Below are 15,682 nucleotides of genomic sequence, written 5' to 3'. Positions count from 1 at the left end.
TTATGACAGCGGCAGGGACAGTCCCACATTTGATTTATAAGCAGCCTTTTTTTTTTTTTTTCCCCCCTAATGGGGTGGATATTTTCAGCCTGTGAGCTGAGCAGTGCTGTGCCAGAAGTGAACATCACGTGAGCCAGTTCACTCTGAGTACAGCATGGAAATAGCTGACAGCAACCTGACAGCCTTCGCGCCGCTCAAACCAGCTCGAGAAAACTGGGAGAACCTCCCGTGTCCACTGAGCCTGGATGTTTCCCCTGCTTGGAGATGAAGCATCTTGGCCCTGTCTGGGCAGTGAAAGGGAGAGGAGCTGCAGATTTACAGCGTGTGGCTGCCCATGCAGCCTGCAGCGTGGCTGTGCTGCTGTCTTCTTGCTGGGGATGCTTCTGGGGTTTAATTTGGGATGTGGGAGGTCTGCAAGGCAGAGCTGGTGGGAGAGGGAGGGGGGAATATCTTCAGGGATGGATTTCTGAGTTTCCAAACCTGCTGCAGTGAAAGGGATGTCCATGTGCAGGTGCTGTGTGCTCTGCTGAGGCAGAAGCAGAGGCTGGAGCTGCCCCTGGGGTCTGTCCCACGGGGGTCTGTCCTTGTCATCTTCCCAGCCTTGCCATCTCCTTCCCCAAACTGCTCAAGCATTTCAGGAGGACCACGTCATCTACCCCAGTGGCTCTGCCAGAGCAGGAGCTGTCACCTCCCTTCCAGCCTAAACTCACTCCTGGCCAGTTTCTAAAAATGTGTCTCTGTGTCAGTGCCCTTCTTCAGCTCCACTTTATTTTTTTTCTCCCCACGCTGTTTACTCAATCCCTGGGGTATTTATAGCTGGCCACAGATCACCTGATAGCTTCTTTTCTCCTTCTAGGATAGGAAAACTGAGCTTTCCCTGCTCCTGCTGTGGCAAAGAGTTCCCGTGACCCCAAACAGCCTCCAAACCCTCCTCACGCTCCTCCCTGTCGCAGTTTGTGTTTCTTGGCCACAGCAACCAGGTCTGGGTGCTGAAGTCTCCCGGGTCTCGTGCTGTCTCAGCCTTCCTCTACCTCTGTTAAACACCTGGCATCGATCCAGGTCATCTTGTTTTCTTTGGGCTTTTTGTTTGTTTGTTTGTGTTGGCTGAAATGTGAAGTGAACAGCACTTTCCAGCTGTTGAAACGTTTGACCCTTCTCCAGCAGCCAAGGCCGAGGAGTTTCCTCTTCTCCCCACAGGGATGCAGTGGTGGGGACACATCCGTCTGTCTGGGCCCTCTGCTTCCTCTGGGCTGTTTACCTGCCACAGATCCTGTTTTCATCTCCTTTGGCAGAGAAAATATCCCCTTTAATGATTCTAGGGATTCACAGTCACGTCCTCTGACCCAGGACCTTGCTAATGAAGGATGGGTTTTTGGCAGGTCTAGAAATCCCTCAGAGGAATGCTCTGAAAAATAATTTAACTAATAATTTAGAAAAAAGAGGGCAGAGCTTTGGTGAAGTTAGATGTGAAGCTGCTCTCTGGTACTGATATTACAGGTTGCCCAGAGAAGCTGTGGCTGCCCCATCCCTGGAAGTGTTCAAGGCAAGGGGCTTGGAGCAACCTGGGATAGTGGAAGGAGCATCCAACCCCATGGCAGGGCCTTGGAAGGAGATGATCTTTTAGGTTCCTTCCAGCCTCAACCTCCCTGTGACTCTTTGAATGAGCTGTGCTGTGGTTTGGGGTGCCCGGAGGGCTCATTGCCCCTGTCGGGCTGTGCTATGAGGGTGCTCAGCCCCGGGCTGTGGGATACCTGCTCCCAAAATGGCCTTTTAACGGGGTGGAGCAGCTTCTCTGCTCTCTCCTGGAGCAGGACAGGAGGGCTCCGGTGCCTGTCCCCACGGCAGATGAGCACTCCCGACACGCCTCCCTGTGCTGCGCTCCGCGGTGAGCGCGGTGCGGCTCTCCCGGCTGCCGCCCGGGGCCGGCGGAGACCGGCGGAGAGCGGCAGCGAGCCCCGCGGGGTGTGTCCTGCTTGTGTCCTGCTGTCCCCGCTGTCCCCACGCCGTGCCGTGCCGTACCGGGCGGGGCAGCCGGCGGAGCTCACCTGCATCACCTCCCGGATTTGTCCCTTTAGCCACCGCTCGGGTGCCGCTGTCCCCGGTGGCGCGGGCGGTGCTGGCGTGTCCCGGTCCCCGCGGAGGGTCCGGGTGTGTCCCCAGCCCCGAGTGTCGCGTCCGGCTGTCCCGGGAGAGACCAGGTGCAGCCCGGGGCGGCCGTACCGGGGGATAAGGGAGGAGGGGCACCGGGGAGGGGTCCCGGGGATATCGAGGGGTACCAGGGGGTACCGGCAAGAGCACCGGCTGGAACCGATGGGGGTAGCAGGGGCGGCGTACAGGGAGTGGTACCGGGGAGATACCGGAGAGTATCGAGGCAGTACCGAATGGGATATCCGGGAGTGTTGGAGGGACACCAGGACTGGGGGACTGGGGGGTCCCGGGGGTAGGGGATACCGGAGGGAAGTACAGCGGAGGAGACATCGGGGGGTGCCCGGGGGTGGGAGGTACTGAGGTGAGGTATCAGGGGGACACCGGGGGAGATACCGTGGGGAGAAATTGGGGAGGGTAGCAGGGGGAGATACCGGGGTGTTCCGGGAGGAGAAATAGGGGGATCACAGGGGAAAATACCTGGGGGGTAGCGCGGGGGTCCCGTGGGGGGATACGGGGAGTCCCGTGGGGACATACAGGGAGATCCCGGGGGGAGATCCCGGGGGGGTCCCGAGAGGATCCCGTTGAGGTCCCGCAGTGTCCCCTGGGGGTCCCGGGGGGAAGTCCCAAGGGGATCCCACGGAGATCCCACAGTGTCCCCTGGGGGTCCCGTGAGGATCCCCTGGAGGTCCCGCAGTGTCCCCCGGGGGTCCCGTTAAGGTCCCGCTCTGTCCCCCGGGGGTCCCGTTAAGGTCCCGCTCTGTCCCCGGGGGTCCCGTTAAGGTCCCGCTCTGTCCCCGGGGGTCCCGTTAAGGTCCCGCTCTGTCCCCCGGGGGTCCCGTTAAGGTCCCGCAGTGTCCCCGGGGGTCCCGTTAAGGTCCCGGTCTGTCCCCGGGGGTCCCGTTAAGGTCCCGCAGTGTCCCCCGGGGGTCCCGTTAAGGTCCCGCTCTGTCCCCCGGGGGTCCCGTTAAGGTCCCGCTCTGTCCCCGGGGGTCCCGTTAAGGTCCCGCTCTGTCCCCGGGGGTCCCGTTAAGGTCCCGCTGTCCCCGGGGGTCCCGTTAAGGTCCCGCTGTCCCCGGGGGTCCCGTTAAGGTCCCGGTCTGTCCCCGGGGGTCCCGTTAAGGTCCCGCAGTGTCCCCCGGGGGTCCCGTTAAGGTCCCGCTCTGTCCCCCGGGGGTCCCGTTAAGGTCCCGCAGTGTCCCCCGAGGATCCCGTTAAGGTCCCGCTCTGTCCCCCGGGGGTCCCGTTAAGGTCCCGCAGTGTCCCCCGGGGGTCCCGTTAAGGTCCCGCTCTGTCCCCCGGGGGTCCCGTTAAGGTCCCGCTCTGTCCCCCGGGGGTCCCGCTGGGGGGGGCTCGAACCGGCACGTGCCCCAGCGGCAGCGGCGCGCGCGGCCATTGGCCGAGGCGGCAGCCAATCGGCGGCCGAGGCTGTTTTGCCCGTGAGGGCGGATAAAAAGCCCGGGTGGGACCGCGGCGGAGCGGAGCGGGTGCGGCAGCGGCGGTGAGCGGGGCAGGCACCGGGGATGGCGGCGGGAGCACCGGGGAACGGCGGCGGGGGCAGCAGTGGGGTGGGGCTGGCACGGGAGGGGGCGATGTGGAGGGAGGGGGTGCATCGGGGGATTCACGTGTGGGAGTGGCAGGCGGCGGAGGCAGAGGGGATGGAGAGGCAGAGCCGGTGATGAGGGGAAGTGTGGGAGGGGGGGATAATGAGGGGACGATGAGGGGAAGTGTGCGGCGGGGCTGTTGCCGCGGGGTGCGCCGGGGGCGATGTGGGGAGTGGGCTGTGCTGGGGGAGCCTGAGGGATCCGTGAGGGGAGGCTGGCAGCGGGGACAGCGGGCTCTTGTCGCAGAGAGGATCGCTGGGCTGGCGAAGGACAGCGGCACTGGGGAGGGGGCTGCGGGCATGAGGAAGAGGAGGAGGAGGTGATGGAGGAAATGCGTAGTGGGCTGTGCTGGGGCAGCGGGCCTGCGCTGTGAGTGGGTGGGTGTAGGGGGGCACGGCTGCAGGCTGGCATTCAGGGCAGGGGTCTGGGAAGCGACTGCTGTGGCTGGAAGGGAGCCCTGAGCTCCAGGCATCGCTGCAGCGAGCTGGGTTAGACCCCATCCCACCCGAACGCCCGGTGCTGGGGTGTCTCCCCGAAGAAAAGCGCTGGGAAGCTGTCCTGGCTGGGTGTGTGGCCAGCTGATTTCCCCACAGTGCAGGCTGAGGTGTGTTCAGGCTGGGAAAAGCCTCAGCTTGTCTCAAAGGGCCACCTGCCTTGTGACACAGGGGTGGCTCTGCACCCTAGGGATGCTCCTTGGACAGCCAGGTGTGTTCCCAAATTTGCTGTCTCCCGTGGGCCTCAGGGGCTGGGATGAGTGGAGCTGGACACAGTTAATGCAGCTCCAGCATCTGGAGATGCCGGTGAGCTGCGGTGTCTCCCTGCTGGGTGGTCTGGCAGGCAACAAAAAGTGCTCCTTAGTGATATAAACTGCATTTCTAGGACCCTCACTCACCTTCCAGAGCAGGTCTGTGCTCTTGCACGGGGCAGAGCAGCCCTGGTGGGTCACAGAAGCCACCACTGGGGATGTGGGGCTGTGTCCCCTGTCCCAGCCCCTCCCTGCTGGCCGTGGGGAGATCGAGGTGGTGGCTGAAGCCCCCCTGCTCTGGCATTTATTCCCTCAGTGCCTTACACATGAGCTGCCTGCCCCATACAGGTGCTGGGCAGTGGGCTCCGGGCAGGGGCTGTTTGCTGCATTTTCATACCTGTTGCTCAGCAAATGGAACCGAGTCCTTGAGCAGAGCCCTGTGTCACACGGGGTGAGCACCCGAGGGCATCTTCCAAGGGCACCTGTGCCTCCCCCATCCCTCCAGCTCGCTTGGCAAGCTGGTACCTGCAAAAACTAGTTCTGCACCCGAGTGCCTGCCATCCAGCAGGGAGGTCTGCTTGTGTGCTAGGAGGGAGATTTCTTAAGCCATATTTTTTTCCACACTTCTGGAGCAGCGTGTGCCGTGTCTGTGGACTCACTGGGTGTTGTTCCCTGCAGGTTTGAGGTTCTCTCTGAAGGAGGCCACCTCCCCAGACAGCCATGGCCCCCACACTTGCCACGGCCCACCGGCGGCGCTGGTGGATGGCATCCACAGCCATCATCGAGAATCTGCTCTTCTCTGCCGTCCTGCTGGGCTGGGGGTCCCTGCTCATCATGCTGAAGGCAGAGGGGTTTTATTCCTACCTGTGCTACGGGGAAGGTAAGGATGCTCTGGATGTGGATAAGGTGCTGCTGAGGCTTGTGGTTCTCTGTTTTAGGGTGGTGTGGAACTAGTTGGAGGAGGGCTGAGCTCCACATCAATCCCGGGAGAGAAGGAAGACTCCTTGTGTGGGATTTTACTCAGCCACTGTACAAACATGGGGTCCAATGGACTCTTAACTACATGGCGTGAGGGTTGAGATGGACACCTGGAAAAAAAATCCAAAATAACCAAAGGAGCTCCTTTCCAAAGCCAGTTGCATCCCTGTAAAGGTGTAGTGTGCCTGTAGGTGCTGTTGTTTTGTACAGTGATTGGAAAAAGAAGCTTTAACGATGAGGTAGAGCTTTTCTGGACAGCCTTTTCCACTTGGCCACGAGTTCTTTCTCTGCAAGGAGGATTCTGGATGGATTCTGGAGGAGGATGGTTTGTGGGGAGGATGTCCTGATTTTTTTAAGAGGAACCTTGCCCTTCGTGGTAAGAAAACAAGGAGCATGGCTGGCAATAATATCAGGGCAGTTCAGTGCTGCTGTTGAGGAGAGTTTACAGAAGTAAATGCTTCTGATGTTTGTTCCTCTCCTTCTTCAAGCACCCAGGATGTGCTCAAACCAGGCTGTGTTTCTGTGAGGGCTTGAGATTCGCTCTCTGCCCCAGCCAGAGGAAGTGACTGCCTGCCTCTCCCCTTCCAGGCTGTGTCTGCAGCACAATCTTATGATGTGGGAAGGATAATCCTGGGAAAACAGCCTGGAGAGGTGGACATGTATTCTCAGGCTGGACACAGAGTGACCTGTCCATCCCACAGTGTGTTTGGGTGGTCAGTGGGGTTAAAAGGAATTTGAGGGTGAAGGTGTGGTGTGGATTTGGGAAGCTGCTGTAGTTGAATGAAGGTTTGCATGTGCTCAGAGAAGGGAAGGGCAGAGTGAAGAGAGGCAGTCTGGGCTCTGTCCAGAGATGTGTGATGGAAACTGAGACTGGATTAGCCCATTTGGAGTTGGTGGAGGAAGCACTTTGTGAAAAGAATTGGAAATCAGTGCATGAATCAGTGAGTAATGGCTGAGAACAGTGGGTGAAAACTGCAGTGTGGGGAAACAAAAGTCCAGGCAAAGGTGCCTGTTAATAGCTGTGATGATACTTTAGGTTTTGCTCATTCATCAGCTACTTGTTATCTCTCCTGCTTGTGTCTCAGAGCCTGGGTTGGTCCACTTGGCAAATTTGCACGAGTTTGGGTCCTTTCTCGGCTGTAGCTTGGCTGCTTGGACTCCATCCTGTGCCCTGCTCCCAGGGCAATGCTCCCAAATGTGTCCATCCATGTCACTTGGGTCCCCAGGGGCATTCCAGCCTGTCCAGTCCCAGAGCCTGCAGAGCTTGCAGGATTTCTGTTCAAGGCTGCTGTGTTCTCTCCACATCATGGAGACTTTGTCACAGGCCTGTGTGAGAGATCACATTAAACCCATCAGGTGGAGACTTTCTGCCACCCAGATAACACAGAGGAGCTGATAAGCAAATGCTGACTGTCTCTGTGAGCAGGCATTTGCCTGTCTGCTTCCTGAGATGTGCCCTGCTGACGAGAGCTTCCTTGAGGCCCACCTCCTGCTCTTTGCTTTGCCTGCTTTCAGTTTGTCCCAAATCAGGGAGTTTCACCTCGGTTTTTCACCCCTGTTTGCCAATCTGTGGGTTTTCTGGCTCTTCCCACGGGGCACTGCCCATGCCCACAGACCACAGGGAAGATGCAAATGTGTGGACTGCTGTGAAATTGCTGCCCCGGGGGCAACTGCTCCCTCCCAGTGGCCAACCTGTGCCCTGAGGCAAGAAAGCTTAATCCCTGGGAAGAAATCTGTGTAGTCAAATGTTCTCATTGTCCTCAAATATCTGGCCATCACTGCTGAGCTCGGTGGTGGCTTGTGATGAGCATGGGGACATTCATCAATGCTGACTCACTTGCCTTGCTCTGGTTTTGTACTCCTCGTAAGAGTTTTGTAGGGAATAATCCTTGTTCCAAGTGTGGGGAGGCTCTCAGTGACCAGCCCCAAGGTGGGGTTTCCCTTTGCTGGGATTAGGGTGACCCAGTAATTGGCTTTTTCATCCTAACCTATTGACTGCTGCAGCCAAGTGGGTGTCTGGCTGGAAGGTTGGTGCAAACAAACCATGACTAGTAGCCTTTGGGCACTTGTTGTTCCTAATGCTGCTGTGGGCATGTAAGGATTGCAAAAAAAAAAAATAGACTTTTCCTAATGAGCCAAAGGTTCTTGGCAGGGCTTTCAGTTTGTCAGCAAAATTGCACTTTGTGGTGCTTTCCAATGCAAGGCAAAACTAGACCTTGTCCCTTCTGCAGTCTCTTCTCTGAAGGTAACAGCAGCTGCCCAGAAAGTGCTGCAGTTCAGGAAGGATTCCTTCTCTCCCTGTTGAATTCCTCATTTTCCTTGCTTGCCCTTGGCTCCCTGTCTGGGGTTTTACTCAGCCCGATTTGGGGTCCAATGGACTCTTAACTCAGTGGCATGCGGGTGGAGGTGGACACCTGGGAAAAAAATGCAAAAGAATTAAATATTTTTGAAGCAAAGTTGTGCAACAAGGGTAGAGTCGGGGGTTGTACCCGTTGTGCTACCTCCTGAGAGGTATGTTAGAAATTCGCTGACAAGGAGCCTGGTAGTAGCACTTTGTTCCCATTTTAATTTTACTACACTACTACTTGGCCTTTAACCAACTGAAGCAGCATCTTTTATTCGGTGTGAGTGCTGACTCCACAGTCTTTATCACCGTTCTGGGCCTTATCAGCTCTTGGGGAATTTGATCAGTCCAGGGCCTTGCCTTGCTATGATGTTTCTGGGATTGGGAAGCTGAACCGCTTGGGTCTGAGACATGTTTTTAAAAAAAAAAAAAAGTCCTGAACTTGATTATCTGCTCACAAAGAGCAGAGATAAGGAGCACAGAGGGCTTTCCTCTAAGACAGGGCTGCAGAATACCAAAGGGATGATAAGCTAATTCACTTACAGCAAGTTAACGAGCCCTGACGTGGTCACTGGGGGAAGGTGGTGCCTTGCAGGTCTTTTCCCTTATTTATCTGAGGTCTGGGGTGGAGAGCTTGCAGTTTGAAGGTCCCTTCCAATCTGGGGAGATATGACAACAACGGTTTGTGGGAAGGGTTTGTGGAAAGGCTGCACACGTGAGGCTGTAAACAGGAAAAGAGTGAACGTGGTAAATGTTCAATTTCTGCAGGAAACACGCTGTGCTGATCAGCACCCAGCCCTGGGTGAGAACTGCTGCAAAATGAAACCACAGCTGGGGACAGAAGGGCAGTTGCACTGAGAACTGTGCCTTGGTCAGACGAGGATTTCAGCTGGGCAGCCAGAGAGGGGTTCTGGAGGTGCAAGTGGAGGGGCAGGGAAACCCGAATAAATTGCTTTTGCAGTGGTACAAAGCAAGAACATCTCCTCCCAGTTCCCAGAATTATGACACCATCCTGAAAAGAGAAAACATGTTCTTATGTGGGCAGACTGCAGAATCAGTTGTTTGCACATGTCTTTGAGTGTGCTATTTTTTTTTAAACCAATACTCCCAGTTCTGTGCCCTTGATTTCTCTCTTATTTTTCCTTTTTTTTTTCTTCTTTTTCTATTAAAAAAGTGGAGGGTGTGCAGGCTGTGTTCCACAGAGCTATTGTCAGGGTGGCTGGGGGTGTCTTGCCTGTTTGACTCAGTCTGATCTATGAAACAAGATGAAAGGAAAGCTCCTCTCTGCCATCTGAGATGGCAGTCACTCCTGAAAAAGCCAGACTCGTTCCTCTGGTAATGTGCTCTGTGTGTGCCTGGGATTTGAAGAGGTCAGGAAAGAGCAGTTAATTATTGACCCTTGCATGGAACCCACGGCACACAATTTGGGAGAAAGGATGGCTTTAAATGTTCCAGCCTGAACAAATCCCAGCCATGATCTTGACATAAATGATTACCCAGGCAGCCTTCTCCTCACCTAAGCTGTCATCCTTTAAATAGTAACTTGAACTACTAATTGGGCAGTAGAAATCCTGCTGCTTGTGTGGGGAGTGCTGTAAAAATAGGCAGCATGTTCTTGTAATTGCTGGTAAAAGACTTGTAGCTTCACCTGGCTTGTCAGTGAGGCAGCACTGAGTGAGCACAGCCTCGATGCTGCTGCCCTGCCCGGGTGTCTCCTGCCTGGCACATCTGGAATTCTGCATGCAGGTGGACTTGGCAGGAGGATTTGGGGAGGGCACCGCTGTGGGCACAGAGCCAGCCCTTCCCCAGAGCAGTTTTCCAGATGGAGCCAGGCACGTAGGAGACTTTTCCCGTGAGTGTGGCGTGCACTGAGCTGGAACAGGATCTGAGCTGTGATTGAGGGGAAGCTGCTGTTTGCTGTAACCAGGTGCTTTAGGTAGGTGAGTAGTTAGGCAGGTTCTATGCCCATTAAACCCCTCCTAGCTGCATGTCCTGTGCTGCCACTCGTGCTCCTGTGCCAGCGAGCTGCTGGCACTCTCGGGTGAGACAGCTCTTGGCTGGACCTTGTGCCTGCTGCACACACCTGCAGCCCCTCCAAAATGTTCTATTTATGGAGGTGGCTCAAAGGATCAGGGGATGTCAGGGTGCCAAGGGCTGCTGGAGTCATTTCCATTCCGCCTCAGTGGATCTTCTCTTGTTGCTCAGGGGCTGCTTCTATTTTCACAAACGATTTGTATTTCCACATCGCGCTGTTGCCTGGCCCCTCCTTGGAGCTGGCACTGAGCAGCTGTAAACAAGGTGGTTGGTACAGGCAGGGACTGAAGTTTGCTGTCCCATTCCCACCCTTCAAGCCCTCAGAGAGGGACAGATTTCCTTGCTGTGTCCTCGTCACCTCCTGACATCAGTGCACACTCGTGGTGGGAGGGCCAGCAGGTGTGTGCTGTGGGAGGGAGGAAGCTCCGTGGGGACACGTAGCAGCTGAACCCATCACAGCATTAGCAGGAATTCATGTTCTCCAGCTTTAAATGCTGAATATTTCTGTCTTGAGATCTCTTTGTGGGGAGGGTTGCCGAGGCTTTAACATGTGCAGCCAGAAGTTATAAGGTCACTGCACTGTTCGTGTCCCTCCACCCTCCTTGCACTCCGCAGCTGAGCTATCTCTGGAGAGTGCTGACACAGGGAAACTGCTACTACTTGGTCAATTCCTCCCCCCCCTCCTTGTTTTCCACAGTTTCACCTCTCACCCACATCTGTTTCCTATGAATTTATCTTTGTGGAGAGCCCAAAAGCCGTGATGCTGTGGGTGAAAACTGCAGAGAGCCTCCCAAAGTCTGACCAGGACTGATTTCTAAGGATGTGACTCGTGTGCCTCAGGCTGCAGTGCTGCCCTCCCTGCAGAGGGGATGCTGCTGGTGGCCTATGTGGTGTTTTTGGGGATATTTGCTGCTTACTCTGGCTATCCATGACTAACAGGGCAAGAGAAGGGGCAGATTAAGTTATCAATCAGGAGCACATGGCAGTAGAAAGGAACACAGGCAGTTTGAAGCCATCTTTGCAAAGGTGCTGGTGGGAGCAGTGTAAATGGGAGAAATGCCTGTGCCTTCCCTGGAGTGCTGGGAGGGGACAGAGGCAGTTCTAAAGATACCAGTGCTTGAATTCCTGCTGATACCTGATGGCAGGAGGGTGGAGTGAGGTTTGTTTGCAGTGGACACAAAGCTGGGAGGGTGGTTTAGGGCAGCTGGGAGAGCCAGGGTGAAACCAGTCACTGTAGAGGGGCTGAGGCTGGGGTGGAAGGGAGGGAGCTGCAAGGTGGGGCTGTGTTAGCTCCAGAGATACAGGGAAGGTGAGAGCAGCCAAAGGGATCTCCATGAGCCACACCAAGCAGTGAGTGTGAAGGCACTTGTACATGAGGGATTCCTGCTAATTAACTAAACTAACCACGGCTTGCTGGGAATCTCTAGCCTCACTTCATGCTGGTGGTTATGTAGGTGGCTTCTCCCTCTGTTCCTCCTTTAATATTGAACTTTGTCAGATCAATTATTAAATATGAAGGAGAGTGTTTTATATCACTGGCTTGCAGCAGCAAGAGAGCAAGTGCTTTGTCATACCAGCAAAGGTTCCAGATAAGTGTTGGGAGAAAGAGAGGTGGAGTGCACTGGAGCTGTGAGTTCATGGAAGTCTGAAGGCACACACAGTCACTCGAGGAGTTGCAGGCAACCTTGGGATAGGCATGTAACAGGAGAAGAGTTGACATGAGGCAGTAAAAGGGAACTTCTTTCCTTTCTTTTTCTTTTTTTTTCTTTTTTTTTTTTTTTTTTGAACTGTCCTGTTTCTGTCTCGGTTACACAACGTGGGCTCTGTTCAGCGTGGGAGTTTGCATGCAGAGTTCCTCATGTAAGGGCAAGAACAGAAAGCTGGAGACAGAATTGATCTGCGTGACCCAAACCCATTTTGAAAGACTAGAAAATGCTAATTACAGGACAGGAGTTAAAGATGCATTCAATCCTTTAAAAAAACAGAGAAGGCAGGTGAGCTGGCAGCCCCCCTGGGAACAGGATAGTTAAATCCAGGAAGGATTTTTCAGAGCCAGGGCAGTCAAGGCAGGGTGGCTGCTGCAAAGCCATTCTTCATCCTGATGCCTGCAGTGAGGGTAGGAAGCTTTTCATTTGAGCAGGCTGCTGCTCTGTGCCAGGCCTTGTCAGCCTGGTGTCTGAAACCAAAATAACTGATTTGGCTGTTGCTGTCATTCGTTTTGTTAGGGAAAAAGATCTCTGAGAACATGACAGCTGTAGATTAGGAGGACCTTATTTTTGTATCAGTCCCCCTGTAATTGCCAGGCCCTTGCTGTATAGTTGTTTTAACAAAATAATGGATCTCCATCCTTAGGTTTTTACCCTGCTGCTTTGTGGGATGCGTGTCCCCTGGGTGCCTTTTTCTGTTCAAAGCAGAGCTCATCAGGTTTCCCTCATCCTTCTGCTGCTCTCCTTCTCCATTTCTCACTGATTAGAATGAAAACTGGACTGTAGAGTGTGTTTGCCCAGCAGGGCTTTTCCCTTCCCTCCCTCCTGCAGTGCTTCAAACCTTACCCTAACCCACATTCCTCTCTCCCCCCACACAGAGACCACCACCAACAGCTCTGAGCTCGACAACAGCACAGATTCAGAGCACAATTGGCCTTCCTGCAACGCCCAGGATGAAATGCTGAACTTGGCCTTCACCATCGGCTCCTTCCTGCTCAGTGCCATCACGCTGCCCTTGGGAATTGTCATGGACAAGTACGGCCCTCGCAAGCTGCGGCTGCTGGGCAGGTGGGTGTGCTGGGCTCTGGGGGTGGGCTGGGGGCTGGATTCCCACCCTGGCTGGGGCAGATGGGTGCTCTGCCTGTTGTGGGGTCCCTGTGCAGTCCCTTCCCAGTCCCTGGGAAGTGTGTGAGAGATGGGGACCTGGTGATTTCAGCCAGCACAGTGAATTGCTGCACTAGGGAAGGGCCTGGAACTCCATGTCCACGCTTCAGCTCGCCAGTGCTGCTCTGTGATCCCTGTCCAGATGCAGCCTGGAGGAAGAGCGGAGTCATTTGTGAGTCAGGGAGGGTAGCTTTCTCTTGGGCTGGGAGCTGTGTCTTGAGAGGCACAAAACCAAGATGTTACATCATTGTTTGCAGGCTGGGGAGTTAACTTGGGGATAAACATGTCCTGTTGCCTTTCCCAGGCCCTTCTTTTCCATGTGGTGTGTGTTGCTTTCTGCCTCAAACAGCAAGGTCAACAACTGCTTCTGTCATGGCACGTAGGGATTGGTGACTTTTGGGATCAGTGGACCCCAGCAGTGTTTTAATTGTCACAATTTTAATGCAGTGAACTTGATCAGAAACCACAGTGGCCTGTGGGCAGAATGGGAAAAATAGGGCAAGCCTCTTGAGTCAGACCCTTCCAGAGAGGAAGGAGTTGAGTGCTGGGGCTGAGGACAAAGGCTGGTGCTGCCTTTGGTCACCTCGAGATGAGGGCTGGAAAAAGTCTGTGCTGGAAAACCAGTGGGAAATTGGGTCCAGACAGAGCTGCGTCAGTGCTGGGAGGAAAGGTTCCTGCCTCAGCCCTTGTGCAAGGCTTGCCTGTAATACTTGTTTGCCAGTAATACTTGGGTATTTCCCTGGATTTTTCTTTCCAAATTGCCAGCTTCCCTTCCCTCTTAAAGAAATCACCCTGTGCTTGCTTCACGAGGCACTGAGGAGGTGAAAGCAGATGTAATTTGCTGTGGGTGAGGCTTTTTGTGAGAAACTCATGGCTCTGCTTCCCTTGCAGTGCCTGCTTTGCTGTGTCCTGCGTGCTGATCGCGTACGGTGCCAGTAACCCAGACTGTAAGTTGGCCTCTTTCTGCTGAGCTGGGAGCGTTTCAGGGCTGTGGTTTGGGGTTTTTGGGGAGGCAGAGTTCAAACTGTCACCCTCCAGTCCTGTACTAGGGTCTTGCTGGGGATGCAAGGCAAGCAGCTGCCAGCCTGAATGAGCCAAGTGGCTCTGCGAAGGGCTGATGTTTCACAACACCAAGTGGAGAGTGTAGCAAGGGCCAAACATCTGAGATACCCAGGTCTCTTAGTTTTGTGTTTGGGCAGGGCCAGGTCCTGTGAAGGAGCAATTCCAAATGGGTTCATGGCTTTTTCAGGGTTGGGAAATAGGTAATGGCACACAGTGTGCAGTTGGAGTTTTTTGGCAGAGATAGATGGAGTTTGGTCTTCAAGAGCAAACAGTGTGATGACACTTTGAATCCAGTTTGCATCTTCCTTTTGAGACCAATCAGACAAGCTGCATCAGCAAGTCTTTTCATTAGAGAAAAGAAAAACATCCTGGGCAAAGATGATCCCATCTTGAGCTCTGTCTTGGAGGAGAGCCCTGTCCCTGCCAGTCTGTGGCTGTGGAGATGGGTGCTGGGTCAGGAACATTGTGCCATGTCCTGAGGGTGTTGATCCACTGAGGTTTTTACATGTCAGGACCAAAGCCCTCAGGGCTCTGTCTCCTTTCCCTCTGCACCCCAGTGAAAGCTAAGGGCAGGTTTTTTATTGTTGCAGCTCTGTCTGTGCTGATATTCATTGCCCTGGCTCTGAATGGCTTTGGTGGGATGTGCATGACCTTCACATCACTCACGGTAAGTGAAGAGTTACTACCTGACTGCTTCATCCCTTGCCGTGGCTGGGAGCTGGGCTGGCAGGAAAGAATAAAGTGGATCTTCTGCCTGTAGCTTGAATAGCACGTGTTTGTGTTTGGTACAAAGGGTCAGTCACCCTTGGGAGTGAGTCCTTGGTTGTTATTCTAAAGCTTGTTTTCCCCAATCCTTTTTTTTTCCACCTGCCCTTTGTATCTCAGGTGAAGGTGGGGGAAAAAAGGAAGTGTTTTTGTCTAGGGCTCATAATGTGCCTGTACATGCAGTGCTCAGCTACTTGGCACAGGCTGGATGTGTGTTTGCACTGGATTTAGCATTGACATAGCGCAGGAACAATCAGCAGGGCACAAACCCTTGCAGCTGGGTATGACCAGCTTTCTGCAGGCAGTTTGCATCTCCTCTCAGGAAAGTGGTTCTTCTGGATCACAAAAGCTTTGGCTTTTCAAAAGGGTGAGAGTCCCTCACAGGCTTCCTCAGGAATGCTGTGTTGTTGGATGTGCACAGCCCACTTGGATATGTTCAGTCCCTGGATTGTATGGAAAGCTTTGGTCAACAACTGTCAGCTGGATCTGTGCTTTTTGGGGTTCTTTCTGCCTGGAGGCAGAAGTGGTATCATTCTCCGAATAACTGCTTTATTTTCTGCCTCATTACCCTGATTGTTGCTAGTGTGGCTCAAACAGGGCTGGGTGGAAAGTCGCCCAGAAAACAAGCCTGGGAAGCACCAATTTTTTTTTTCTTTTTTTTTTTTCCCTCTGAGCTGTAGTTGAAAACTTTCAAATTTTGACTGCATTACCTTGAACTTGCTGTTGATGTAAAACTTCCTATTAAAGTTACCTCTAATTTGTTCAAGTTACCTCTAATTTAACAGGGCTTAGACACTGGCTGAACTCCTGAAACCTAAATTTGGCAGAGGCTGGGTTTACAGAGCACTCTGTGTACCGTGGTTTTGCTGCTGCTGTTGCTTTCATATATTCAAAGCTTTCAAAACTCTGTGCAGATGTTGCTCTCCTGTTTGTATGTGGTGTTCTTCACTGAAAGCCTTTGCTGTGACCCCAAGGAACTGTGGGGCAAATGTTATCCTGCCACACTTAAATAAGAGCAAGGAAGAGAGGAGTGCTGTGGAGAGAAGAGGATTCCCATCCTGCTGCTGCCAGCATTGGTTATTGTCTCTATGGATAATTTTTGAGGGGTCACAGATTATTTTAGAACCACTGGTGA

At 53.9% G+C, this 15,682-nt stretch overlaps 1 protein-coding gene across 2 annotated transcripts in view; it reads left to right on the top strand.

Annotated features, from left to right (window-relative positions):
* The first annotated feature begins 2,000 nt into the window (after positions 1–2,000).
* SLC43A2 (solute carrier family 43 member 2) overlaps positions 2,001–15,682 on the top strand; it is a 33,535-nt gene continuing 19,853 nt past the window's right edge. The window contains exons 1-5 of one of the 2 annotated variants that reach the window (XM_085078206.1): positions 2,001–2,198; positions 5,173–5,374; positions 12,435–12,624; positions 13,612–13,667; positions 14,373–14,449. In XM_085078206.1, coding sequence (XP_084934332.1) covers positions 5,215–5,374; positions 12,435–12,624; positions 13,612–13,667; positions 14,373–14,449 — 483 coding nt within the window. In that variant the 5' untranslated portion in view covers positions 2,001–2,198; positions 5,173–5,214. Of the gene's footprint in view, positions 2,199–3,521; positions 3,647–5,172; positions 5,375–12,434; positions 12,625–13,611; positions 13,668–14,372; positions 14,450–15,682 lie in introns of those variants that run through there. The other variant, XM_085078205.1, reaches the window with a different exon arrangement.

The sequence above is a fragment of the Lichenostomus cassidix genome, chromosome 19 (genome assembly GCF_008360975.1).
Source record: "Lichenostomus cassidix isolate B80296 chromosome 19, HeHo_3.0, whole genome shotgun sequence".
NCBI classification, from domain to species: Eukaryota; Metazoa; Chordata; class Aves; order Passeriformes; family Meliphagidae; genus Lichenostomus; species Lichenostomus cassidix.
Note: the sequence above shows the minus strand (reverse complement) of the source record. Positions and strands in the feature narration are given on the sequence as shown.